Source organism: Callorhinus ursinus, unplaced genomic scaffold, assembly GCF_003265705.2.
Source record: "Callorhinus ursinus isolate GAN/ISIS: 27379988/994484 unplaced genomic scaffold, GSC_fseal_2.0 scaffold9, whole genome shotgun sequence".
Taxonomy (NCBI): domain Eukaryota; kingdom Metazoa; phylum Chordata; class Mammalia; order Carnivora; family Otariidae; genus Callorhinus; species Callorhinus ursinus.
The window spans coordinates 367,449-394,524 of record NW_027397071.1 but is presented as its reverse complement, the minus strand read 5'-3'; the positions used below and the strand labels follow the sequence as shown (position 1 = coordinate 394,524).

General features: G+C 38.3%; 1 protein-coding gene across 2 annotated transcripts in view; it reads right to left on the bottom strand.

The window, feature by feature from the left end:
- Positions 1-27,076, bottom strand: part of NOTCH2 (notch receptor 2) — a 166,271-nt gene that overhangs the window by 116,434 nt on the left and 22,761 nt on the right. For both annotated transcript variants that reach the window (XM_025872548.2, XM_073896049.1), the window contains exon 2: positions 9,670-9,751. In XM_025872548.2, coding sequence (XP_025728333.1) covers positions 9,670-9,751 — 82 coding nt within the window. The remainder of the gene's footprint in view (positions 1-9,669; positions 9,752-27,076) is intronic.

Below are 27,076 nucleotides of genomic sequence, written 5' to 3'. Positions count from 1 at the left end.
ACACACACACACACACACACACACACACACACACACACACACACACAGAAAAGACTGTAGGGATGGAGGAGACACCAAACTTTACTCCTAGCTACAAAATTCCTAGCTATGGGACGTTTAGAAGAGCACTTAAAGGACGCCTGGGTGGCTCAGTTGGTTAAGCAACTGCCTTCAGCTCAGGTCATGATCCTGGAGTCCCTAGATCGAGTCCCGCATTAGGCTCCCTGCTCAGCGGGGAGTCTGCTTCTCCCTCTGACCCTCCCCTCTCTCATGTGCTCTCTCTCTCTCATTCTGTCTCAAATAAATAAATAAAATCTTAAAAAAAAAAAAAAAGAAGAGCACTTAAAGAAAACCTCCTTCATGCCCACATATTTATGCTAGCTTAATGAAAAAAAAGTATTTGGAAATTTTTAGATAATTACATGTTTATCACATTCTGATATCCCCACCCCTCTGTATTCAATCTTGCTAGCCTCGATGAAAGATAGACAGCCAAAATTTAAAATGAAGTATTTAATTAAGCTACTCAAGATCCTAGAAGAAAAATATTTCTCATCCTGCTTAGTCATAAGAAAAAAGGGGAGAAAAGAATTCCTACATGAAATTAATGGTGCTGACATGCCACAATGGAACAATAAGAAAGAAACTTTAGAAAGGATTATGGTTAACTTGGGGACTGTGTTGAAAGAAGCCTAGCTAAACTCACATCTATTCATGCCAGGTTTGCAGGCCAAAATTAGCTGATTTAACTTATTGGCAATTACCCAAGACAGGCAAAAGGATACAGGCAGAGTCTAAGAATCACCTTCTCCTACTTCTTACCTAACATGAAGTTTATAAAGATTCCAACCTGAAGAAAAAGATCAGTTGAAAAGAATATGGGAATCCCATTGTTCTATATTATAAGAAACTGATAATCAAGACTTACTTTATAAAAATTTTCTCAGGGACACCTAATGTATTTGTTAAAGGATTTTTCAAACACATAGTGTTAATAAGAAGAATCACTTAGGAATGGTACTGTTACAGTGTCCAGATCTCATGCCCTAAATAAGGAAAGCCTCACAGGACATACATCCATACATCTATAACTCACTATGCAAATGTAAGGCACTATGTTTAACAACTCGTGACTTCTGAGCTGGCAGCAAAATTTATCAGAAGCTGTTGAATTTGACCTGTCTCAAGCTGTGAAGCTACATAAAATCTGTCTGGACTTGTTCATTTTTCCATTAGGAAAAAGAAGAGAGAAGTTTCAAGTTTTTCAATTTAGTTTTCTCTACCAAAGAGCATTTTAGTAGATAGTATCCTCTCTCCCCACCTTCACTGCCTTCTTGTATTTCATCCGCAGTAATTGCACTGAGCTTTCAAGTCAAAGGCTACTTCTCAGAAATGCTATAGTATAGACTTATACTCTAAAAACTATAAAACACTGATGAAAGAAATTGAAGACGACACAAAGAAATGGAAAGCCATTCCATGCTCATGGATTGGAAAAACAAATACTGTTAAAAAGTTTATACTACCCAAAGCAAGCTATACATTTAATGCAATCCCTATCAAAATACCAACAGCGTTTTTTACAGAACTAGAACAAATAATTCTAAAATTTTTATAGAACTACAAAGACCCTGTATAGCCAAAGTAATCTTGAAAAAGAAAAGCACAGGGGTGCTTGGGTGGCTCAGTGGGTTAAGCACCTGCCTTCAGCTCAGGTCATGATCTCGGGGTCCTGGGATCGAGCCCATGTCAGGCTCCCTGCTCAGCAGGGAATCTGCTTCTCCCTCTCCCTTTACCCCTCCCCCTGCTCATGCTCTCTCTCTCTCTCAAATAAATAAAATAAAATAGAAAAAGAAAAACAAAACTGGAGGCATCACAATTTCAGACTTCAAGTTATATTACAAAGCTGTAGTAATCAAAACAGTATGGTACTGGCACAAAAATAGACACATAGATCAATGGAACAGAACAGAAAGCTCCAAAATGAACCCACAACTATATGGTCAATTAATCTTTGACAAAGCAGGAAAAGAACATACAATGGGATAAAGACAGTCTCTTCAACAAATGGTGCTGGGAAAACTGGACAGCAACATGCAAAGGAAAGAAACTGGACCACTTTCTTATACCATACACAAAAGTAAATTTAAAATGGACTAAAAATTTAAATGTGAGACGAGAAACCATAAAAATCCTAGAAGAGAACACAGGTAGTAACCTCTTTGACATTGAACATTGGACAAATGCAACTTTTTTCTAGATACGTCTCCCCGAGACAAGGGAACAAAAGCAAAAATAAACTACTGGTACTATATCAAAATAAAAACCTTCTGCACAGGGAAGGATAAAATCAGCAAAGCTAAAAGGCAACCTACAAAATGGAAGATGTTTGCAAATGACATATTCCAAAAGGCTTAGTAGCCAAAATATATAAAGAACTTATAAAACTCAACACCCAAAAATCAAATAATCCATTTAAAAATGGGCAGAAGACATGAACAGGCATTTCTCCAAAGAAGAAATACAGATGGCCAACAGACACATGAAAAGATGCTCATCATCACTTACCATCTGGAAAATGCAAATCAAAACTACAATGAGATATCACCTCACACCTGTCAGAATGGCTAAAATCAACACAAGAAACAACAGGTGTTGGCAAGAATGTGAAGAAAAGGGAATCCTCTTGCACTATGGGTGGGAATGCAAACTGGTCAAGCCACTATGGAAAACAATATGGAGATTCCTCAAAAAGTTAAAAATAGAACTACTTTATGATTCAGCAATCACACTCCTGGGTATGTACCCAAAGACTACAAAAACACTAATTCAAAGGGATACATGCACCTCTATGTTTATAACAGCATTAATAGCCAAGATATGGAAGCAGCCCAAGTGTCCCATCAATTGATGAATGGATAAAGATGTGGTATTTTATACAATGGGATGTTATTCAGTCATAAGAAAGAAGGAAATTTTGCCACTTGCAATGACTTGAATGAAGCTAGAGAGTATAATGCTAAGTGTCTGTCACTTACAATAAGTGAGAGATAAGTCTGTCAGATAAGTCTGTCAGAGAAATACAAATACCATATGATTTCACTCATAATGTGGAATTTAAGAAACAACAAATGAGCAAAGGAAAAGAGAGAGAGAGAGAAATCAAGAAACAGACTTTTTTTAAAAAAAACAGACTCTTAACTGTAGAGAACAAACTGATGGTTACCAGAGGGGAGAGGGAGATGGGTTCTATAGATGATGGGGATTAAGAAGTGTACCTGTCATGATGAGTACAGGGTGACATATGGAAGTGCTGAATCACTATATTGTACACCTGAAGCTAATATAACACTGTATGTTAACTTTAAAAAAAAAAAACTTTAAAAAATTTTAGAAAATAGAGTTTATGTGATCTTGGGGAAATTATTTAACTTCTTTGAGTTTCCGTATGTACTCATCAGTAAAACAAAGATATTAAGACATGTAACTTATATGAGGACTACAATAACATATAAAAAGGTTAATTAAGCACAGAGCCTGGCATATAATAAGTGCTCAATAAACATTGGCTAGCATAATATTCTTTAACTTGCCAAAGGTCTGATTGCTAACAAGAATTAGGGTTCAAACTCTAGACTATGTGGCATAAAAACCTACGTCCCCTCCATGTCACCAGGCAGGGCTCTTTCAGATACCTTAATCCACACAAGAGTACCACAGGGAATCATACTGAAGCCTAAGGCAAAAGGAAAAGTCAGTAATACTGATCTCTTTATTTAAAATTTGGATATTTTTATCACAGTTTTTTTGCATTAATTTTGATATCCTGAGCTATTGCATTAAACTATAACTGTCCAGCTAGCTTAGCTGGTAGAACATGAGACTCTTATCTTGGTAACTGGGTTTTCTGACACCTTCTAAAATTTTACACCTGAGATGAAGGCCTCACTCACCTCACTCTGGTCCCAGCCCTACCAGTCACTAACAGTTTCTGCTCTGACATTACAGTCATTTCACAATTCACTTTGCATTAGTCTAATAAGACTTATTCTGAACCTCTTTAAAAAGTCCAGGTTAATGAATCAATAATTATTTTATGACTTCCCAAAGAGTGTGAAATAATGTGATAACACTATCAATTACTTGCAACTATTACCACAGACTTCAGTTATCTATTATACGTGGTATACATAAAGAGCATACAATAAGTAATTCCTGAATTAATAGCTTCTTAAGTATCACATTATTAAAAAAAAGAAAGATTATTCTGTGAAAGGTATTTAGTGAGCAAAAGACAGTATTCTTCATTTTATGGTAAAGATAAAAGAACTACGGAAAAGTGGCCACGCTTCTGCTAGCCTCTGCCAGAAGACCTTTATATATGATGTTCTGCTAAATAGGGCACTCTACTTGAAGGAATCTTCTTGGCAAAACCAGTTTCAGCAGAGAAGAAAGAGAAAGTGATTTAACAGCCGACATTTTTCCCAGTGCATCTCTTTGATCTGATATTGCCCTGAACAGCACTGAATGCACTAACAAGGTGAGTGAAAGGGGAAAATGCTGGTCAGCCTTGACTTTTGAAAATGCCTTTCTAGGAGAGCACCACTACAACACAAATATTGATATCTACTCTAAGCCAGGCTCTGGAAGATTCCAAGATTCTATTCTCTCCTGACTATAGAGAAACATATCAAGAGGACAAAGAAGGCAATGACTCTAGTTTCCTTGAATGGCTTTAGGAGGCCTGGACCACCAGCATTACTCCTAATCCTGGCAAGGAAAATTGTTAGTTGTTAATGCTTAATGTTTCTTACAGCTAGCAGACAAATTTTAGGTAAATTGTGAAGCAAAATTATACTTTATAACATTTTATATTTATAATGATTTACTCTGTTTACTTCGATAATGTAAAATAAAAATAATTTACTTTGATAATGATTACTTTAAAATGTAGTTTCTACTTAGGTACTTTGGCAAAAAGTAGAGATTCTCAAATGCAATTACCCATCCACAGGTACCTAAGTAACTGATGGTGACTTTCCAGTGTTTAATAAACACTGTGCTAGTTACCTCCTAAGTGGCATGTAGAATATTTTCAAAGAGTCCTTTATAATGACCATTTTTATCATTAAAAATAATGGCAGAGTAATTATATCAGATCAACTCTCTTGCTTACAATAATTAGATGCTGTAGACAATATATTAAAGGTAGAAGTAATCAAAAGCAGGCAGAAACTGGGATATGAGCCTCAAAAAAAGAAAACCAAACCATATGAAACCTACATTTATATAGCTTTTTCCCTGAAGGTATTCCTCAGTCCATGCAGCACATGAGGAATAGAATGCAAGCAGAAAATGGAAGTCTTACTGAGCTGAGGAGTCAAAGGTATCTGGAACTGTCAAAGCAGCTAGAATTCGGAGGAGGAGAAATCCTGGAAAAGACAGAACCACAGAGCAGGTAGCCCTAAAATATGTATATGACTCCACTCAAATCCTTAAATGATTCCTGGCTGTGCATTAGCAAGGTATTTAGGAACCCAAAGAAAGGAAGAGCTGGAAGGCTGAAAGGCTGAGAGCAGTTCTTGGGAGTCCCAAGTTTGAATTCAAGTCCTACTAAATTACAGGGGTTTGGGAAACACCAGGCTTGACAAGCACTTCACACTTCCCATCGATCCCCTCGAGGGGTCATACCTTGGGACTAAGGACCACATCCCAGGACTAAGACTTACACTGTCAGACTAAAGGCAAAACAGACCCGCCAAAGCAAGGCCTAAAACCAAGCCTTCATAGGATCAAGGCAATCTTCCAGTGATGTAACCGTCTGTTGGAACAAAACTCACCATTCTTTAATGGAAAGTAAACACTAAAATGCATCGCTCACAATGTCCAGTAAATAACAAAAACTACCACAAATGAGAAGTAAAGGGAAATTGTACCCAGAGTCAACAGAAGGAGTTGTTGATACAAACATACCCAAAGACAACCCAGATGTTAAGAACTGACAAATAAGGACTTTAAATAACTATGACAAATATGTCCTTAAAAATGCACATTTTGTGAATTTTACAAACCAAAACCTTACCCTCCCCCAACATTCTAGTGAACTTGAGTTACCCATGATTTTCAATCAAATTGGGATTTGGAATGGTTTATCTTTGAAAGCCTGAGACAAACAACTTGAAAGTGATTAATGACAGCCAAACTTAATTATATATTTACACCTCCCAGTAGGACAAGGGAGAGAATAAAATGTCTTATCTCTCTGTAGTGAGAGGGCTTTATTAAGATCTGACAACAACTATTTAGGAGCAATAATTGAGTTTTATGCAAGATTACACAGGTTCTCCTTGTCTGGCATCCCAATCTAATCATAGACTGATAGAATACTTGGGCTCCTAACAATGAGAAAAAATAGTTGAGCTGTGTACAAAACTAACCTTTAAAAGTACTTATCCTCATCTGTCAATGTGATCTTATCAAGGATTTCTATAATTTCTATAAACAACAATTATATTTTAGCTGAATCAGGAGCATTATGCTCTTTAAACAGATAGTCAGATATCTTCTACTCTAAAACATTTTCCATTAATTCCCACCCCCCCACCCCCTGTAAAAAGAATTTGACTTCAACTTTTTCTTAATCCACTAAGCAATCTCATGAACAAAAAGATAATCATATGCCCTGCATGTCTGATGTAATTTTTATAGAACTTCTAAGTGTTCTAATATCCATTTACCATTTTGGGAAAATAATATTTACTGAACAAGCTGGATTACCTTCTCTCCCCAAGGAAAAAAGGAAAGTTGGTGAAAATACACTGAAAGATCTGTTAAGTAGATGTTATTTTTGCTTAACATCCTGCAGCATTGTAGGGATGACTGAGTTCGCCTCCCTGATATTGTTCTTGCTTTTCCTGTGTCCACTTAAGTCATTGACAGCCACTCCTGAAGATGCTAATATTGCTTTTACCAACGTAGAGAAATACCCTCTTTTTACAAGTTTTGTTGTTCATATTGGTCTCCCAAAAGGACAGTCTCGCCCATTTTTTTCCTTACTCTCCTTTCTCAGGGGGCTTGTTTCCCTCACACAGGGTTTGGAGGACATCTGAGGGACTCGCCCAGAACCATATCCATAAGCAACCTATCCCATCAACAATTAAGCATCCATGGACAGATTTTGGGCAGCTCCATTTTTGTTAACCACAAAGTGAGTTCCCTGTTCCCTAGTAGTGCTTCTTCTAGAAACCAGGGGCAACTGTGTCTCTCTCACCTTGGTTGGAGAGTTGGAGACTAACAGCCCAGAAATCTCTTTTCTCCCAAAAGTGACCCTTAGTATCCTCTCCTGGTAAGTGCTCAGAGACTAGTCTCTCTTCCCACAGCAAACCACAAATATGTAGGCCAACACTTAGAACCTATTTGAAATTCCCCCTACATAAGTCACCACGTTGAATTGTGTCCAAGTAGAACTAAAGTGCCTCTCAGTATAGTACTACCATACTAGATTCTGTGTGAAGCAAATAAAATTCTCAGAGGAGAGGACAGTACCTTCTTATTTAAGACACAGATTAAAAAAACATGTGAATGATGAAATCTATTGAGCACCTTCTGGTTTAAGAAACACATTGTTAAGCTCTAGCTACCTATCAGGCATTAACAAGGACCTCGAAATCCAGTAGAAGAAACAAACACATCCACAAATGATCATAATTTAATGTGTTAACTACCACAAGAGAGCTGAATAAAGAATAAAGCAAGTAACTATGACACCAGCTGCCAAAAACGGACTGAAGATTCTGGTAGCCAGTTCTAAGGTATTAAGTTCCTCCCCTTTATTATCTCCAGGTATGTTACCATTCTAAGCGAAGACTACATCACATGTTTTTGTTTTTTGTTTTCCAGCTAGAAAAACTATGTGAGCAGCTTATCATCAGTTACAAAAACATTTCATTTCCAGTATTATCTTTATTCCAATTCAAGCAACCTACAGTTAAACTTTACTGTCATCTGGGGCGCCTGGGTGGCTCAGTCGGTTATGGGGCTGTCTTCGGCTCAGGTCATGATCTCAGGGTCCTGGAATCCCAGGGTCCTGAGCCCCACATTGCGTCCCCCGTGTCCATCGGGTCCCCGATGTCCCCCACATCCACGCGACCCTGCATCTGCTTCTCCCTTTCCCTCCGCCCCTCACCCCCTACTTGTGCTTTCTCTCTCATTCTCTCTCAGATAAATAAATAAAATCTTTAATTAAAAAACAACTTTACTGTCATCATAGCTTAAAATATTATCACTCTGCTCAAGAGCATCTTCCCTGACTTGCAAAAATCCTCACTTATGACATTAAAAAATTTAGATCCTGGGACACCTGGGTGGCTCAGTTGGTTAAGCGTCTGCCTTCAGCTCAGGTCATGATCTCAGGGTCCTGCTCAGCGGGGATTCTGCTTCTCCCTCTGCTTGCTGCTCCCCCTGCTTGAGTGTGCTCACGCTCTCTCTCTCCCTCTCTCTCTCTGATAAATAAATAAATAAACCTTAAAAAAGAAAAAAAAGAACTTAGATCCTGGTGTCAGAATGGATTTGACTAGAACCAATATCATTATTATATTTACGTTATTCAATTGAATATAAAAGAAAAGAAATAAAACTATGTTGGATAAACTCGTTTAAAATGCTTATCAAGCAAGGACTGCTACTAAAGCAGAGGACAAGTGTACCCCATGAAAGCGTTAAAGAAAAGTTATATTATCAGTCTTTTTTTTCCATGATCTAAATACAATGAATACATGTTCCTGTCAAAAATTTTCAACTGAGGGACACCTGGGTGGCTCAGTCAGTTAACTGCCTTCACCTCAGGTCATGATCCCAGAGTCCTAGGATCAAGTCCCGCATCAGGATCTTTACTCAGCGGGGAGCCTGTTTCTCCCTCTGCCTGCCGCTCACCCTACTTGTGCTCTCGCTCTCTCTGACAAATAAATAAATAAAGTCTTTAAAAAAAAATTTCAATTGAGCCAGAGCCAGAAGGAAAAAAATATGGTCCATAGGACAAAAAGGGGAGTTTCTTATGAGATAATCTCACAGGCCTCCTCAAAGAAACCAAAAGTATAGCTAAACTAGGTGTTGGAGAAAAAGAAAAACTGCTCTTGGCCTATGCTCCCTAGTTCTGTTCCATACCCTTACTCTTGTAAGCCCATATAATGACATTCTCCACAGTGCCTGTTCCCCATCCCATCCCTACAAGTGCATATGCATCTTTCCCACAGTCTCTTTTTAGGAACTGGACTATTTTACACCAGAAAAATAGTTTCATGTTATAATATTCACTTACACTAGGCAGAATTAAAGTTAATAGCTATTGTGCTTTGACTTAAAAACAAGATCGTAACTAACATGTTGAGAAGTGATTCTAAGAATGCACTCAATATACATTAACTAGCCAACTCACTGAAAAGTCATTTTCATAATGAAAAAGATAGCGATAAGATAGTAAGAAGTTCTTGTTAACCATTTATCTGACATCTACATCCTTCCATCTTCATCCCCCACAAAGACTACATCAGAAAAGTTAGAAGTTCACAGAAGTACTGAAAATAGAATTAGTAGAACCAAATCTTGTCCAGGGTTCTACTGAGGAAAAATAAAATACATAAAAAGGAAAAAAAAAAAAACAGAAAAACTTACTTGCAGTATCCTGTGCCATTGTGGTAGGTAACACATACTCCTTCATTTACACAGGGCTCATAGCCATCCCGACACTGCAATGCTAAAAATAAAAACAAACGTACATTAGAAATAAGTCACTAATCAGAACCCTCAGACAGCAAAGAAATATTACCCAATCTAGGTCAATATCCGTTCCCATATCCAACCTGATCTGGGTTTCCCTTTAGAGCTTTCATCAGGTTTTTTTGTTTGTTTGTTTTGTTTTGTATTTGTCCTCTGGCTTCTGGGGTCATAGAAGCATGGAAACTCATCCTAGGAGTCTCTTCCTACAATAACTACTTTACAGTCTTGAATGATGCTCTTAATTCTCTGTGCCTCTATCTTCCCTGCTGTTGCATCCCTATCTCGCAAAGAAAATTAAAGCTCTTAACATCCATGACATGCCATGAGCATCTTGAAATTTGAATACTTCAGATAAGTAATGTAAGGATTCATCAGTGAATATTTAGGAAGACCTGGGTAAATACTAGATCACCATGATACTAATGAATTACTTAAGCCTTCAAGTGAGGTTTCAGAATAGGCCACTTTAATAACTAATCAGAAACATCAACAATATTCATTGAACTAACTGTAATTGAGAGCCTAGTATATACTAGACACACTATTAGGATCCAGAGGAAAAGGGGAAATGGAATACATATAAAATGAATACAACATAATCTCTAGCCTTAAGGGATTCACACAAAGATGGGAGAGTAGACCATGAATACAGATTGGGGGGCGGGGTGTCAAAGTAAAGAAAATAAAAAGTTAATTTATATATGCAGATAAAACAATAACTCTCAAATTCTTAAACTCCAGTCCTTTTACAAGGCAATGAAAAGGAACCTCAGCACCATAATCCCTCCCAAGACAGACTACTTAGAAATAAACAGCAATGGTAGAAATTTTCATAGATTCCAGCCACAAGAGGAGAAAGGCTCCTAAAGTCTACCACTCACTTGCTGGATAACTTGATTATTTAGCCTTTAGAGTTAGAATTTTCATCACCAAAATCCTTATCAAGAATCCTAATAACAATTGGAAAGGCAAGACAGAAAGAAACCTAGTCAAACAACAAAAACCAAAATTGCAGTTAATGAACTTTTTCTGTAAGATTATTAAGATGTCCATCTGCTAGGATGGTTTGTATACAAATACCTGAAAGCAAAATTGAGACGTTTCCACCTTTGAGTTTTCTCTAGCCATACTACTTTATGAATAAACTGCTCAATATCACAGGCTCTATGCCTGACGTTCTAGGGCATCAAAATCAGCTTTGTTTCACAGGGGCCCAGGCACAAGCTGGATGCTAGAACAACTCCTCCATTAACATTTACTGCATAAGATGGGTGCCTGAGTGGCTCAGTTGGTTAAGCATCTGCCTTCTGCTCAGGTCATGATCCCAGAGTCCTAGGATCGAGTCCTGCATCGGGCTCCCTGCTCAACAGAGAGCCTGCTTCTCCATCTGCCACCACTGCGCGTGCATGCTTTCTCTGTCTCAAATAAATAAATAAAATCTTTAAAAAAATAAAATAAAGTGCTTTCCCTAGAAAAAAAAAAATTACTGCATAAGAACCCTCTATTTGCCCAGTACCGTTACCAAGTGATGGAATCATTTGAGAACATGTTTATAGAAATCTCATCTCTTAAAATAATATTTTTTAAATAGTAATAACCACAGCAGCTAACACATTGCACTTACTAAATCCCAGATACTATTTTATGCACTTTACATAGACTAACTAATTCAATGTTCCCTACAATGCTGTGAAGCAGTTAATTTCATTATATGTGTTCCACAAAAAGGCTAAGTGACTGGCTACTGCCACACCAGTGAGTTAAAGAGCCAAATCTGAACCTTAGAGAGTCTGGAACCTGCAAGAGAGTCTGTACTCCTAACTACAGTGATACACTACTTCCCACTATCTGACATTTCTCTTTTCAGATGGGCAGGATAGGTCTTGTTTTACCCATTTACTAGAAAGTGAAGGCCAAGGAAGTTAGGTGACCTCCTCATGGAACATCACACCACTATCTGTGGCAGTGTTGGGTCTGAGGTCCAGGTCTCTTCCTGAGTCCAGCCCCATCTCTGACAGCTGCTGGGATCACACAGTCACTAAGATGCAGCCTGAACAGGCAGATTCAGGAAGAGGGTCATCTTGTTGTCCATATCCCACTTCCCTGTAGGGCTCAAATGCTCCCTCTTCCCACACTGATAAGGCCAATGCAACAACTATAATTAAAACAGTTAATGTCAGGTTATTTCCTCCATACCAAAGTTCTCAAACTGCTTTTTTCATTCTCTTTAGACACTTTTATTAGTTTCAATGAGAACTTCCTGACTTTTTTCTATTGCTTTTTTTCTTTAAATAAAGAAGAAAACCTGTCGGTAGAAAAGGAATGTCCTGCAGGCACAGAGCAAGCTAAACTGCAGCTCTGTCCTCCCCCTGCAGGAATCCTGGCTCAGTGGAGTCCAAAAACCTGAAATCCTGCCTCTACCACTAACTAGCTGTACTACTGCAAGTAAAGCACAACCTCATGGGGGCTCAATTTCCCTACCAGTAAACTAAACTGGGGTGAACTAAATGCTCTTGAAGGTCTCCTGTGATTCAACAGTGACACCTCCCTCATTAAGGTGGGAGGGATGGGGGGGCTGGGTGATAGACATTGGGGAGGGTATGTGCTATGGTGAGCGCTGTGAATTGTGTAAGACTGATGAATCACAGACCTGTACCTCTGAAACAAATAATATATTATATGTTAAAAAAAAAAAAAAAAGGAGCTTAGAAAAAAGGGGAAAATAAAGGGGGGGGCAAACGGGGGGGGGGATGAACCATGAGAGACTATGGACTCTGAAAAACAAACTGAGGGTTCTAGAGGGGAGCAGGGTGGAGGGATGGGTCAGCCTGGTGATGGGTATTAAAGAGGGCACATACAGAATGGAGCAATGGGTGTTATACGCAAACAATGAATCATGGAATACTACATCAAAAACTAATGATGTAATGTATGGTGATTAACATAACACAATAAAATAAAATTTAAAAAAAGTATGTGAACAGCATTCCTGGTCCCTGGAGAAATCTGTGCAGAAGGACATTAAGGGTCTAGCCACCCATGACTCAGAAAGCCATGGGTGCAAAAAAATTACAGTCTGTTCCTATTAAGTGTCCTGGCAAATCATTACAGTGACAGGTTCAGAGAAATACAAACAACCCAAAGTCAATATGTGACAATCCATCAAACAAATAACTTTACAGCCTAGCCTTAGTGAACCAATCAAATTCAGGGACCAAAAAGGAGGTGGGCTTACAGGGCTAATAATTAATGCCATTTGGCTAATCTGCAGGATCACGCTACCTTGACCCTTTAACATTTACTGAGCCATGGTGTTCAAAGTGTGCACCAGAATCAACTGCAGGGCTTGCCAGACACCATCCCCACAGTTTCTAATTGAGTAGGTCTAGAGGGGGACTGGGCATCTGCATTCCTAACAAGTTCCCAGGTAATGCTGATGCTTCAAGTCTGAGGAGCCATACTTTGAGAACAATTAAGGCATGAGTGTCCACATTAAGGAATCCCCTAGGACTATAGAATACACTGGAGGTCTTGAGTAATCTAGACAGTAATGTACTGCCTGAATAGACAAAAGAAAAATAAAGTAAAATTTGAGACTCGTGACTTTGCTCAGGGGTATTTCTAAATGAATACTGTAATTATTTGCCATTCAAAGAGAAATTAAAACTTTGATAACAAAAACAAAAAAAAATAGTGAAACCAGAAAAGATCTCATTTCAAAATTCAATGTGCTTTTTCCAATGTAAAACACTTAAATTTAACAGTGAAATTGAAAGCACCTTTACATTTGTGGAGTAAAAAATGAAATGCTCAATCATATCTCATTTAGAGAACAGATGCTTAACTGATGTTTTAGTAGACTCAGAGAAATAAGTCACTCACAAAAAGAGTGACTTTTGGGGCACCTGGGTGGCTCAGTTGGTTAAACGACTGCCTTCGGCTCAGGTCATGATCCTGGAGTCCCGGGATCGAGTCCCGCACTGGGCTCCCTGCTTAGCAGGCAGTCTGCTTCTCCCTCTGACCCTCCCCCCTCTCATGTGTTCGCTCTCTCTCTCAAATAAATAAAATCTTTAAAAAAAAAGTGTTTTCCCAAATTTTTATCATAAGCCACAGTGATCACTCAATAAATACTATTGACTGGAATCAATCTCATACACTGTGTGTGTGTGTGTGTGTGTGTGTGTATCTCTGTGCATGCCTCCCTCCTCCTCCTCCAAAAAAGGGCAAAAACAAAGAGAAGCAGGAGATTTCAATTTCATCACTCCATCAACTTGGCAATGTGATGCAAAATTTAGAGAACAATTTCTAATTTTCTGTGCAATGTTTTGGGGGCTAGGCTTCTAATATTCAGAACATACTTATAAAACATCTGAGGTGCAGGCCCTAATGTCAGGGATTCCGTACTTAACAGAATAAAGTCCCTGTCCCCATGAACCTTCTATCTATTAGGGAAAGATAGATAATACATGAATAAATAAATAATGTCATTTTAGACAATGGTAAGTAATAGATTCTGTTGGAAACAGAACCCAGATATGAGAGACAGAGTAATCACAAAGGCTGGAGGTATAGGGACCTCCTTTAGACAGGGTGACTAGGAAAGGCCTCTCTCAGAAGGTGTCTTTGAGCTAAGATTTAAATGAACAAGAATCATGAAGATGTGGGAAAGAGCAATCCCGAACTGAAGAAAGAGCAAGTGTAGAGGCCTTGAGATGGGAATGAGACTGGTATTCCCAGTTCACGTGGTTGGGGACTATTAAGCAGGGAGGGGGAGTAATAGGAGGAAGGCAGGGGTTAGACCCTGGCTTCTGGTCTAAGTGCTCAGCTTTAAGCAAGGAAAATGACGATCAGATTTGTGTTTGAAAACAGTCACAATTGTAGGGGCACCTGGGTGGTGCAGTCAGTTCAACATCTGACTCTTGGTTTCAGCTCAGGTCTGATCTCAGGGTGTTGAGATCGAGCCCCATGTTGGGCTCCACACTCAGCACAGAGTCTGCTCGAGATTCTCTCTCCCTCTCCCTCTGCTCCTCCCTGCTGCTCGCTCTCTCTCTCTCCCTGAAATAAATAAATCTTTGAAAAAGAAGAAAGAAAGAGAGAGAGAGAGAGGAAGGAAGGAAGAAAGAAAGAAAGAAAGAAAGAGAAAGGAAGGAAGGAAACAGTCACAATTGTAAAATGTTCCAGTGAGTGCAGGGGCTTTTTTTCTTTTTTATGTAAGCTTATACAAGTCATCCCTTTTTAGACTAAGTTGAAGACATCTATTTTCTCAGCTCCCCAAGAGTGGTAAGGATTATATTCTAATCTCATCCAACCTCCCAGAAGGTCCACTCACAAAGTGTTGGTACAGCACTCTCTAATCTGCATTGGCTTTCAGTTCTTAATTCTCAGAACTTACTCTCAATTTGGCTTCAGAAGAACCAGCTGGGAGGTCTACGCAGTACCTTCACACAATGGCATGGAGGGCACTTCTTCCAGGGACAAACCATTTCCTATTTCTTTCAGTCTAAACCCTCAGGCCTGCCTTCAAGATTACAGCCCACCTTACCCTCCCAGGATCCTCCCACCAAAATAAATTCAGTCTCTTACTGGAATGGATGTCTACCCACATCTCAGCTTCCTTGGCTGTCACTTTCCCTCCACCATCAACACTCTACTCATTCTGCTGAGGCCCAGCCCACTTCCCACCTCACCCTCAGAGCCCCTGACTCCTAAGACATTAGTAACTCACTCACAGTTTAGCACTTAATTCTATGCTGTCTTCTCTTATTTTTCCATGTTTAAGTTCCTAGAGGATAGAAAACATTTCTTCTTTTCTGTATATTTGAGGCAATATTAGTTTCATGCACAGGTGCTAAAATCAGGATCTGAGTTTGGATTCTAGCTCCACCATTTACTGTCTACACCTGTACCCTCTTTCTGCTTTAGTTTCTTCACAGTAAAATCATCTCTCAGAGCCCTACGGTAAGAACTAACTGAATTAATACATTTAAACAACCTCGAATACATAGGAAGAGCTCAAAAAAGCCTAGGTCACATAGTAGGTACTTAAATTCTTGGTCAGTGAATGCATGATAAATGGTGCCTCTAGGGAAACCTGTTAAAATCAATCAAACCCCAGTTTAAACAAACTGAGAAATCTGGAAAAATAGAAGAGCCCTAGACAATTTAAGATGTAATATCAATAAGTGGAATAAATTCTTCCCAGTTGCCATCACTAACAATCTAATAAAAAAATACTGAACTACTACTACAAAAAAGAAAAAAAATCAGAGATAACTGCTTAAAAAAAAAAGGTATAGTACTGCAGGAATAAGTGACACAGTAAAGACATTGAATGGAAATCAAACAGAAGTAAAACAATTCCTATCTTTCAGTCCATACAGTGTAATGGAGGGAAGCTAGGGGCAGGGGCAAAGAGAATGTGATTTACCTGAATGACTCTAAGATAAATACAAACAAAATAAAAATTGTTTTTATTAAAAACCTTTAGCAGACCCTCTAAATGTCAATTTCAGGACCACTCCAGAAAAAAACCTCTAAGAAATACAACCCAAACTCTTGTGTTTAGCACTGTGTAACTCAGTACGGACAAGGTCCTGGTATTTACTCAGGTTTATTGGCCTCATTTGTCTACAAATACTGCAAACAACAGAATAAGCTATCATTGATTTTAACCAGTTCTAGTGCCCAGGAATTAGCCGATTTAGGGACTGGCCCAAGGTATCCTGATAGGATAGAATCTTCTTTAAAATTTCTTCGAGGCATTTGCCTAGGTTTTACAGGGCTTTTCAGTATCATGCCAGCTACATATCATTGGTTTAAAAGCCTCCCTTTGTTTTAGAAATCTCTAACATGAGTAATTAAGTCTGCACCCCAGCCGGCTGTAATCTGAGCAGCCTTCAATGTGTTTCACTTGTTGCATTAACATGTAATCGGTGTAAATTGGCATTACTTGTTGCTTTGTAGCCTCTTCAAATAAGCCTCTGTTGTCTATCTCACATGATTTTTTTTTCCATATCCTGCTCCGGCGGTCTGCAGTGTGATATCTGTGTTCGTATCCACTGCTCACTCAAAAGACGTTTTAACATCCTAAATGGGTGGGGTTCCTAAAATATGTGAAGAGAGGGCATACGGGGCCCTTTTAATTTTCTCTTCAACGTTTATGCAAATTTCTAGTAGCAGCATTTGAGGGAGAAGTCTGAGTTTACGCCCTAGGACCTTGGCTACAGCCCGCTGCTGATGCTTCTGGAAGAGGCTCAGTAAAATGAACAAAGCAAAGTTTTCCAAAACGACTGCTTGCATTATTACCAAAAGTAAGAGAATTGAGGGCAGAGGGACATCAGGGATTTGCAATAATTCTCACAGCACCCTGTGATTTCAAACAACAAACTTCCACTAAATTTTTTATTCCATTTTTTGGGATCAAGCCATGAAAAAAAAAAAATCCAAACAAACAGAAGTGCAGAAGCTTCAAATCCCAAGTGGTACATTTAAATAAAAACAAAGTAGAGAAACATCTGTCTTCCTCCTTGAAATTCGTCTTGATTAAAAGGCAAATAAATGCAACAAGGGAGATACCAATTTTATTTTCCTGACAGTGTTACAAGGATTTCTCTGTCCTTTACAGATATCATATAATAGAAAATGTGTTTCCTACTTAAGAGATGCTGATATCAGACCCACAGAGATTAAGGTTTAGGCTATAGAGTTCCTAGCAAAATATTACTTTTTTAAAAACAAGTATACCTTGACTAAAGAAAATATAACCAACAAAAAATGAAGTTATAAATAACATAAGGGTGTTTCTGACATTACTAAAAGAATTCTTGTTTTATAAAGACATTTGTCCTAGTGAGTTGATGACTCTAGAATAATCTTTGATTTAAAAAATTCCAATTTTTGGGGTGCCTGGGTGGCTCAGTCAGTTAAGTGTCTGCCTTCAGCTCAGGTCATGATCCCAGGGTCCTGGGATTGAGCCCTGCATCGGGCTCCCTGCTCCGTGGGAAGCCTGCTTCTCCCTCTCCCACTCCCCCTGCTTGCGTTCCCACTCTAGCTATCTCTCTCTCTGTCAAATAAATAAATAAAATCTTCTTAAAAAATAAAAATACAAAAATACAAAATTCCAATTTTCTCTTATTTTATACTACTGGATTTATTTATAAGAGAAAAATTCATCAATATTTGCTGTGCTCTACTGGCATATACTATATACACTGTGTTATTTCCTTCATTTTTCTGTCTTCTTAAAGAATGCAGAAAAATTTTGAGTTAAATAAAATGAAAAATTATAAAAACACATTTATAAATCAGATGTGGCAAATTTGTTAATAATCACCTCTACACATATGTACATTCCTTTACTTGGAAAATTCTTCCCCTCCCTTTCTTCTTTATCCATCTCGCTTACTCCTACCTATATTTCAAATCATAGATAAAACATTACCTTCCTTAAGAAGCCCTCAGACATCCTCCAGTCTGATTTAGATGTTCCTCCTCTGTACTCCCATTACATCCCATCCAAATTTAATAAAAGTGCTGGCTCACCTGTCCCCCTCCCCTACCTCCATGCAAATTCTCTAAAGACTGTGACCATGATTGGCTCATCTTGGTATACCCATGACCTAGCACAGTGCCTGGACCATAGCAGGCATAGTCAATACTCATAAGGTAGTCAATGAACTATCTTTAACACAAAACCTATTGACAAAGTCAATGACCACTTCATGTGTTTAGAATTTTCTAAGGCTTCAATTTCCATAAGCATAGTGATACCCAAACGTGACTGTGTCTAATAATTCTGATTTCATTTTGTATAAGCAGTAGAAAAGTAAAATAAGAAGGAAAAAAATGATGCAAATTTCCTGGCCTTTAACAGGGATGAGAAGTTGAGAAAGTGGAACTATACTTTTCTAATCTTCACAAAACTGAAACATATCTGGAAATTCCTGCCTTAAAATTTGCATAAGATACACACGCCCCCACTCTTCCCCATGAATCTTAAGCCATGTGTATTATGGCTAAGAATTGATTTAAATGGTTTGAACAGAAGCCAAAATAATTTACATCTAAACAGCAAATGCAGAAAACATAGTAATAAAAATTTCAAGTGAATGGTAAGCTAAGATCATATGTTTTCATTATATAGTACCATTTTCCCCATGAGTAGATTCCAATACACATCCATAGAAAAATAAGCTCCAATCTGATCCAAAGTAGCCCCGATAAATTTCTTCACTATTGAGTACTTAACATTTAGTAAAATGACACTGACCAAAATAATTACAGGATTTTTACATCCAAAAGGTTCAAGATCTTGGTATAATAAAACCCAAGAGGGAAGAAGCTATATTGGATCTAGAAGTTAAATTATTCTCTATGAAAAGGGAAGAAGCTATATCAGATCTAGAAGTTAAATTATTCTCTATGAAGAAGTTAAATTATCTTCTTTATATAATGGCCAAAAAAGGCCAATCTGAGGTGATATCCTATTGTCTGCAACCTTCTATTATCTCCTCCATGATCTATTATCTGTTCTGTTATCAGAAACAAATTCTGCCTGTCACCAATTTCCTGTGCTTTTAGTAAATGCTCCCTTTTTAAAGCTTTTTAAAGGCAATTTTGTTAAGTATAGCTTCATTTTTTTAAAAGCTCTTAATTTTAAATACATGCTTTTAAGTACCCTTGCTGGAAAAGAATTTTATAAATATATATAATCTTCTTGCTACCCACCCAAAAGAAACAAAGTGCTCTTTTAGCTTAAATTGTTCAGAAAACTTTTTAAATGGAGTAGGCAATTTCTATTATTTATCTGGAGGTAGACCCCAAAAACAAAGAACAAGGGACAAAATTATGTTAAAAATAAAAATGGAAAAACCTAAGATTGTTACATTATATAAAATCAAGGAATTAAGGAGGGCACATAATGTAATGAGCACTGGGTGTTATGTGCAACTGATGAATCACTGAACTCTACCTCTGAAACTAATGATACACTTTATGTTAATTAATTGAATTTAAATAAAATCAAATTTTTAAAAAATAATAAATAAAAAAATAAAATCCAGGAGACTTCGCAAAACCAATGGGGAAAAATCCAGAGAACAGCCCCAGATTTCCTCATGAGTATCCTTCCCCACCGCCTTTTTTAAAAAACTCTGGTTGTAGCAATGAAGGCTACTCCCAAGAATCAAGTCACCAGAACACCATGAAGTGTCACTGTATGACAAAAAATCTGAGTCCAGCATAAAGCACCACTCCATTATAGCCAACTGTTCTGAAGCCAGGGCTTGCAGAAACTAAGGTCCTAACACTTGGGTTATTTCTATATTATTATCTGGGTGACAGAGGTTCTATACCTTCAGCCAAAACCAAACCCTATTCACCTGTGGACAATATTCAATACAAAACTCACATCACTGAGAACTGTTTTTTTTTAATTAATTTATTTTTTATTATGTTCCACTGAGAACTGTTTAAACTCAAGAGCTCAAAGGTCCTAAACCCTGGGCTCATACCCAGGCTCGAATATTCCGGATAAGCACAGAAACCAGCATTGTGAGGAAAATGTCTAAATCTGGAGATGGTAAATGCATATTGTTCCCATTTCCAGAGAACATGTCTGGGACAACAACCCTGGAATAGATGAAGGCAGACACTAGGAAAATATCAAATCTTTTATTAACCACTGACGGAAGAAAACATATAGTATAGCTACAAACTTTAATTTTTATTTAGTTTTATTTTCAATTGCTCCCTTCTTCTCACTTGTTTCTTCAAACACAGATCAACACCAACTCACACCAACAGAACTTGGGTCCCAGGGTCAACAGAAAAACGTAGTAATAATGTATACTTAAAGATATTTGATGAAGAGCTGATAATTTCAATGTTTAATCAAGTCCTCTTTAAAATTCCTCTCCTCTGACTCAAACCTTTCAATTATTCATATTCTTTCTTTACTGTGAATGTAGGTAAGAATTCATCTCTAAGACTACTTAGATTTCCATGGAGTTGTAATAGTCATTTTAACAAAAACAGCCCCGCACACTGACAGCCACAACCTGGTTTGCAAACAGGCACAGCCAACTGGATGAGCAAAGAAAGGCAGCAAAGATAGAAAATTTTGTCTGCATTAATAAATGATCATATCAGAACTTGAGCTTTCCATGTTAGCGTTTTTTAAAACAGGAAGGAAATCTAGGTTTCTCCATTTGCAGCAACACCTGATTTGGCAAACCCAAAATTTATGTTGCCTTTGATGAAGGTTTTCTTAGTTTTAGAGAGGCCAAAAGACTTCTCTTGTTTCAGCTTCAGTCCAGAGTTCTCAGAAAGAGCTATAAAAATAATTTAAACCTCAATATATTAAATTAAAATTTTGGGGGTAAATCCTATAAAGGGTATTGGCTTTCTGGAGCCCAGTCTTCCCCAACTCCCATAAATGAGTCATAAATTCCTAGAGGGAATTTAAAAAAAAAAAGCAGATGCCCTAATCTACCACCCATTTCATCTACCTTGCTGCCACTCCTCCTGCCTGGCAGCCCAAGGGGGTTCCAGCAAAAGACAGATTTTGGACTCAGCAATACCTAGACCATGTCTGTTCTACCTAGGTTCAATCCAGCTATGTAATGCTAGGCATATGGTAAATGTTTGGAAAATGTTTTCAAAGCCAAACTGTTGAAGGAGCAGGCCAGTTTTCTATCTCCCTCCAAGAGAACATAAACAAGTCCCTAATTTCCCACAAAAGAAGACAAAAATAAAATCTGCAAAATGATAGTTTATTCTAGCTTTCTAAGGTCACAAAGACCTGGCAGAGGAGATATTTTCATCTCTTTTGTTTATCACTCTTAAAATACTCTCCTCAGTAAAAATTCATTCCACTTTGGGGACATGGGAGTGATATTCATGTAGAACAAGAGGGATTTAGAAAGGGAGTTTTACCAGTTACACCACTCCAGGCCCAATGGGAATGTCCTTCCCACCATCACCTCATCACATTAACAGGATTAAGTCCTCTGGAAAACCAGTATTAAAGCAAGTAACTCTGAGTTCAAGCAAAGGGACAAAGGATTTAGCTAATGTGGTTATTAGTGTAGTGCTGGTGATTAAATAACATTACTTCTCCCCACCAAAGCACACATTACCTCATCGAAAATATGAAAACCAAGGCATTGTAATCACTTTGGCTATAAGCCTAAATAGAATTTACCATAGAAAGTCTCAAATACTTTAAGTTTTATATTTAAAATGTCAAGTGAATCAAGTGTCCTCCTCCACACGTGATCTGGTTTTTGAGTTAAGTAGAACAAGTTTATAAATTTGCACACAGTGGGCCTCTGTATGTGCTCTTCCAACTCCACTGAAAATAACCCAAATCAGCAACCTTCCTACAATACAGTATCTTACCCTCAGGGAGTAATTCTAATGATGTGATTTCAGAAAGTAGCCAGTCACATCCTACGTTAGTTGGCTGGTCAGTGTCCTTCCAGTAAAATGAGAGTAACAAGCACCTGCTCTACCTAAAGATGGAGTTGGTACTGACTTGGCAACATGTACTTAGGATTAATGTCTCAGCTTCTAGTGGGCAGGGATTTTTAGCTAATTTCCATCTATGTTCCCCCACCCAAACCTACAAGTATTCTAAGACCAATGTGAACACCGGCCAAACAAATCAGAACGTCAGCTCCCAACTCTCGCTTTCTCAACCCTGAGAAGTCTGACTAAAGGCAATGCTACAATAAAAATACCTTCATAGTTTACAAAACATTTTCATACAAATGATTTCATTTGATCCCCACAACAACCCTGTAAGGCATGCAAATTGGTATTAGCACCATTTACAGAAGAGGAAACTGCAACTCAAAGAAATAAGGAACTTGCCCAAAGTCATTCAAGTCAAGATGGCCAAAGCTGCACCAGAACACAAGTCTTTATCTACCAGTCCAGCATCCTTCCACTCATTACATCTGTTGAAATGCAGTCAGAAAAACCTGATGTCCACCCAAACCTGCAAACCTCCATAACAGAATACTCTCATGCAGATAAGCACCCACATACCAACTATGTACATAAAAAACATCTATGACAAAGACCAGCTAAAGGCCACAGGCTTGTCAAAAACCAAAACAAGACTAAGTTCCTAGGATAAGAGGGGCCACCAATACTGTATTTCAGAACCACTCTTCATGCGCATGCCCTAACAAGGACATTCATTAGTATCTCTCCCACCTCCACAACAAAAGTACCCCACTTTTGAAAACTTGCCAACTTGGGCGCCTGGGTGGCTCAGACTGCCTTCGGCTCAGGTCATGATCCTGGAGTCCCAGGATGGAGTCCCACATCGGGCTCCTTGCTCAGCAGGGAGTCTGCTTCTCCCTCTGACCCTCTTCCCTCTCGTGCTCTCTATCTCTCATTCCCTCTCTCAAATAAATAAAATCTTAAAAAAAAAAACTTGCCAACTCTAGGATTCAATATACTGCTATGTATTATTTCTCAGGAAAAACACAAAAACAAAGTACCCTATGAGGTAAAAGAATGGGTGGAATTGTACAGAGTTCTTCCTTTGTAAAATTATAATTAGATACCATTTCTTCTCAATACAGAGTAGCATCAAGAAGCAAAAGGAAATCATGAACCAGATCATAATAATCATCACATCTTATGTTGACAAGATTTTACTCTTTTTTTTTAAGATTTTTATTTGTTTTTGTTTTGTTTTGTTTTAAAGTTTTTATTTATTTATTTGAGAGAGAGAGAATGAGATAGAGAGAGAGCATGAGAGGGGAGAGGGTCAGAGGGAGAAGCAGACTCCCCACTGAGCAGGGAGCCCGATGTGGGACTCGATCCCGGGACTCTAGGATCATGACCTGAGCCGAAGGCAGTCGCTTAACCAACTGAGCCACCCAGGCGCCCGACAAGATTTTACTCTTAAGAAGTGACCCTATTAAAAGTAGGCAACCCATCATAATTTGATCAAGCTACCCATAATTCAACTGATCGGAAATAAAATCCTCCAAAGAACACATCTGCAGTTAAGTTAGTGAAAACCGAACCTCTAAAAAAAGTGCGGCCTGCTAGTCAGAGAAGGCATGTAGTAACTAATGTGGTAAACCAAGAATGCCCTAAGAGACAGAATATTTTCTTCATCTGGTCTGCTTCTCTCCCAGTTAAAGGAAATCAACTGAGAGGGGAAAAAAAGACAAAAACTCACCTTCCCAAACCAAGGAATAAACTATCCAGACACAAACCCTTAATCATATTGGATCCCATTTGAGGAAACCTCAAACAGCTCACAGCACTATTTTTCCACAAGTCTCAGAACACCAGACTCTTGTCTTCCAAAGTCAAAAGGATAAATTTCATCATTACAGTTTGGTATAATGTTCCATAAAATACCACCTTATTTCATGTCTATACTACTAAAAACCTTAGAAAAATAATGACATGTTAAAATAGATTACTTTTCTGTTTTTCTTACATTTTCTAAAGGATATCTGACACCATTATACCAACCCTGGTCCATGAATTGGTAGATGAATTTGAAATAAAACTTTAAAATACAATTGGTCTATAATAAATAATATACTTTCCATAAATAAATACTCCATCAAAATTCAGAAAATCTGATGATACAAATCTAAGGAGAAAATGGATTTTTGAAAAGTGTCGGGCAAAAAGAAAACCAGCTATAATTGAGAAAGAAAGGAAATAGGCAACTTCTTTTTTTGCACGTAAGCCCTACTTCTGAAACAAGAGCTGTCTTTGCTCAGCTGGAGGAAAACCACAGGACTTGGAATAACTCACTTAATGTACTGTCCCTCCTTATGTTAAAATGACACTGTTGACTCACTCTCAGTAGGACATGTGCTTGGTTCAACTCGTTTTTCCAGTAACAGTAATGAACCAAACTGCTCTAATATTGTAATGATTTGCATCCTCACAACTGAAAAAATATTTGGAAATATCTATATATATAGAACACATGTCCCTGAGTTTGTCTGGTTCTGCTGTGTCACCAAAATGAGTTTTATTTTTAACCAGTGTTATTCCTTTTTACTTCGTTATAAAAATGGAATTTCTTCTAATTACCAAAATAATCTTCACTGCATTTACTGTTTATCTTTGTCTTAGCTAATCCCCACAGTCCTGGGCTTCCAAATTCTGAAATGAAATGAACTAATTTATTTTCTTTACTTTGACTACAAGTCCTGCTCAACTTTGGCTGATAATGTAGAAGGCCTAGAACAAATCAACAACCATTGCATGGTACCAATATATTCACCAGCAGCTTCATAGCAAAGTGTGGTATACTGTCCATTCTACTGCTCTGTCATTTCTAGTTTGCTCTCCAGTTAAGACTGAAGGAATTTTTTTTAAAAATCAGCAAACATTTACCAAGCCCTAATATGGAGTGTGAGGTTGATCACTATAATGGTGGGGAGGGAAATCTTAATGACATCAAACAAGGGTGTTGTACCAACACAGACCAAGAAAAGGAAAGTTGTGGGGTGCCTAGCTGGCTCCATCCGTGGAGTATGAGACTCTTCATCTCCAAGTTGTGAGTTCAGGCACCACGCTGGGAATAGCTTACTTTAAAAAACAAAAACAAAAAAAATTTTAATTGGAAAAAAAGGGGGAGGTGTTCATTTTCCTTAGATCAAAACCAGCATTCTTTCTCAAGGAGAGATTCAACTTAATTCACATGCATCCTCCATTCCCACATAATCCACTCTGGAAAGATAGCCTTTTTATTTTTTTTTAATTCAATGAGCCAACTTATAGGACATCATTAGTTTCAGATGTAGTGTTCAATAATTTATCAGTTTCGTATAACACCCAGTGCTATCACTTCACGTGACCTCTTTAATGACCATCACCCAAAGATAGCCTTTTAATTCAAAGCTTACATTCAAAAACTATTCTACAGAAGGAGTAGAGTAAAAAATCTACTTAATGAAAGAAACAATAGCTTTGACATTAAAGTCTTCAATTTTCATTCTGGACCAGTGGTCTGCAAAATGAGATGTGTGTATCCCAGAAGTGGAGGGGTACAAGACTATCCCATGGGGCACCAGAAGTACTTTAGGACCGTCTAAATATTTACAGTCTAAAAAACATATAATTAAGATTTACTAAGAGTTAACATATGCATGTATGGTTTAATAGTTGTACATGTGTATAATTTTAAAATATTTATTTAACTATTTGGAGGGGCGGGGTCCATGCTCAAAAAAACTGTTTCTCTTGGGGCATACGTTTTATTAAAAGATTGGAGGTTCTTGTTTTACCCCTGCATTTCACAAACTAGGACACACATAGCCCTGAGGCTACACAGCATTTGAGGGAAAATGCAAAGAAACTGGAGAAAATGCAAAGATAAACCTGGTACATGTTCCTGGTGCCATCTTCCCTGGTGTAGGGTAAGTGACAGTCACTCTTTCCTGTGAGCAGGTGCTTTGGAAGACAACACTGGTGAACATGTCTTAGAATGAAAGAGGCCACAGAATGATAACCTAGGTACCCTGCCTGTTCCCTATCATCTAGCCATCTGACTGAAGGCCAAGGACCTCACTCCTCCAGGCCTTTTAGGCTCCTTCTCACTTGAATTTTACGATTCATGAGTTAAGGTTTTCATCCCATCCCTACCTAGTTCTACATGTCATTCCTTTTTTTTTTTTTTTAAGATTTTATTTATTTATTTGTCAGAGAGAGAGAGCACGAGCAGGGGGAGTGGCACGCAGAGGGAGAAGCAGACTCCTTGCTGAGCAAGGAGCCCAATGTGGGACTTGATCCCTGGACCCTGGGATTATGACCTGACCGAAGGCAGACACTTAACCGACTGAGCCACCCAGGTGTCCCTACATGTCATTCTTTTAACAAGAATGTATTAGTCTCTCCTCCCCACCAATCTCCATCCCTACCTCCCTCCTGAGGAGGCCTTGACTTTGCATTTCCTCAGCTTCCGTGGACCACTGGTATGACACTAAAGGGCACTTGCTGGAAGGGTTTGTAAGCATTCTCAAGTTATTTCCAAGTGTCTCCATTACTCCTGGACAGACTGTAAGCCCCTTTGGTATAAAGTGTTGGGGCAGCATTCTCTAGAAGGACCGACATATATCACCACCTGATCATGTTGACAATCCACAGCCCTGCCCCTGATGCAAATCAGCAATGTACTGATTTAAGGGAAAAAGTATTAGGAACCTAAATTACCCACAGAATGAAGGTATATAGTCTAGGGGAGAAGGAAGGAAGGAAGGAAGGAAGGAAGGAAGGAAGGAAGGAAGGAAGGAAGGAAGGAAGGAAGGAA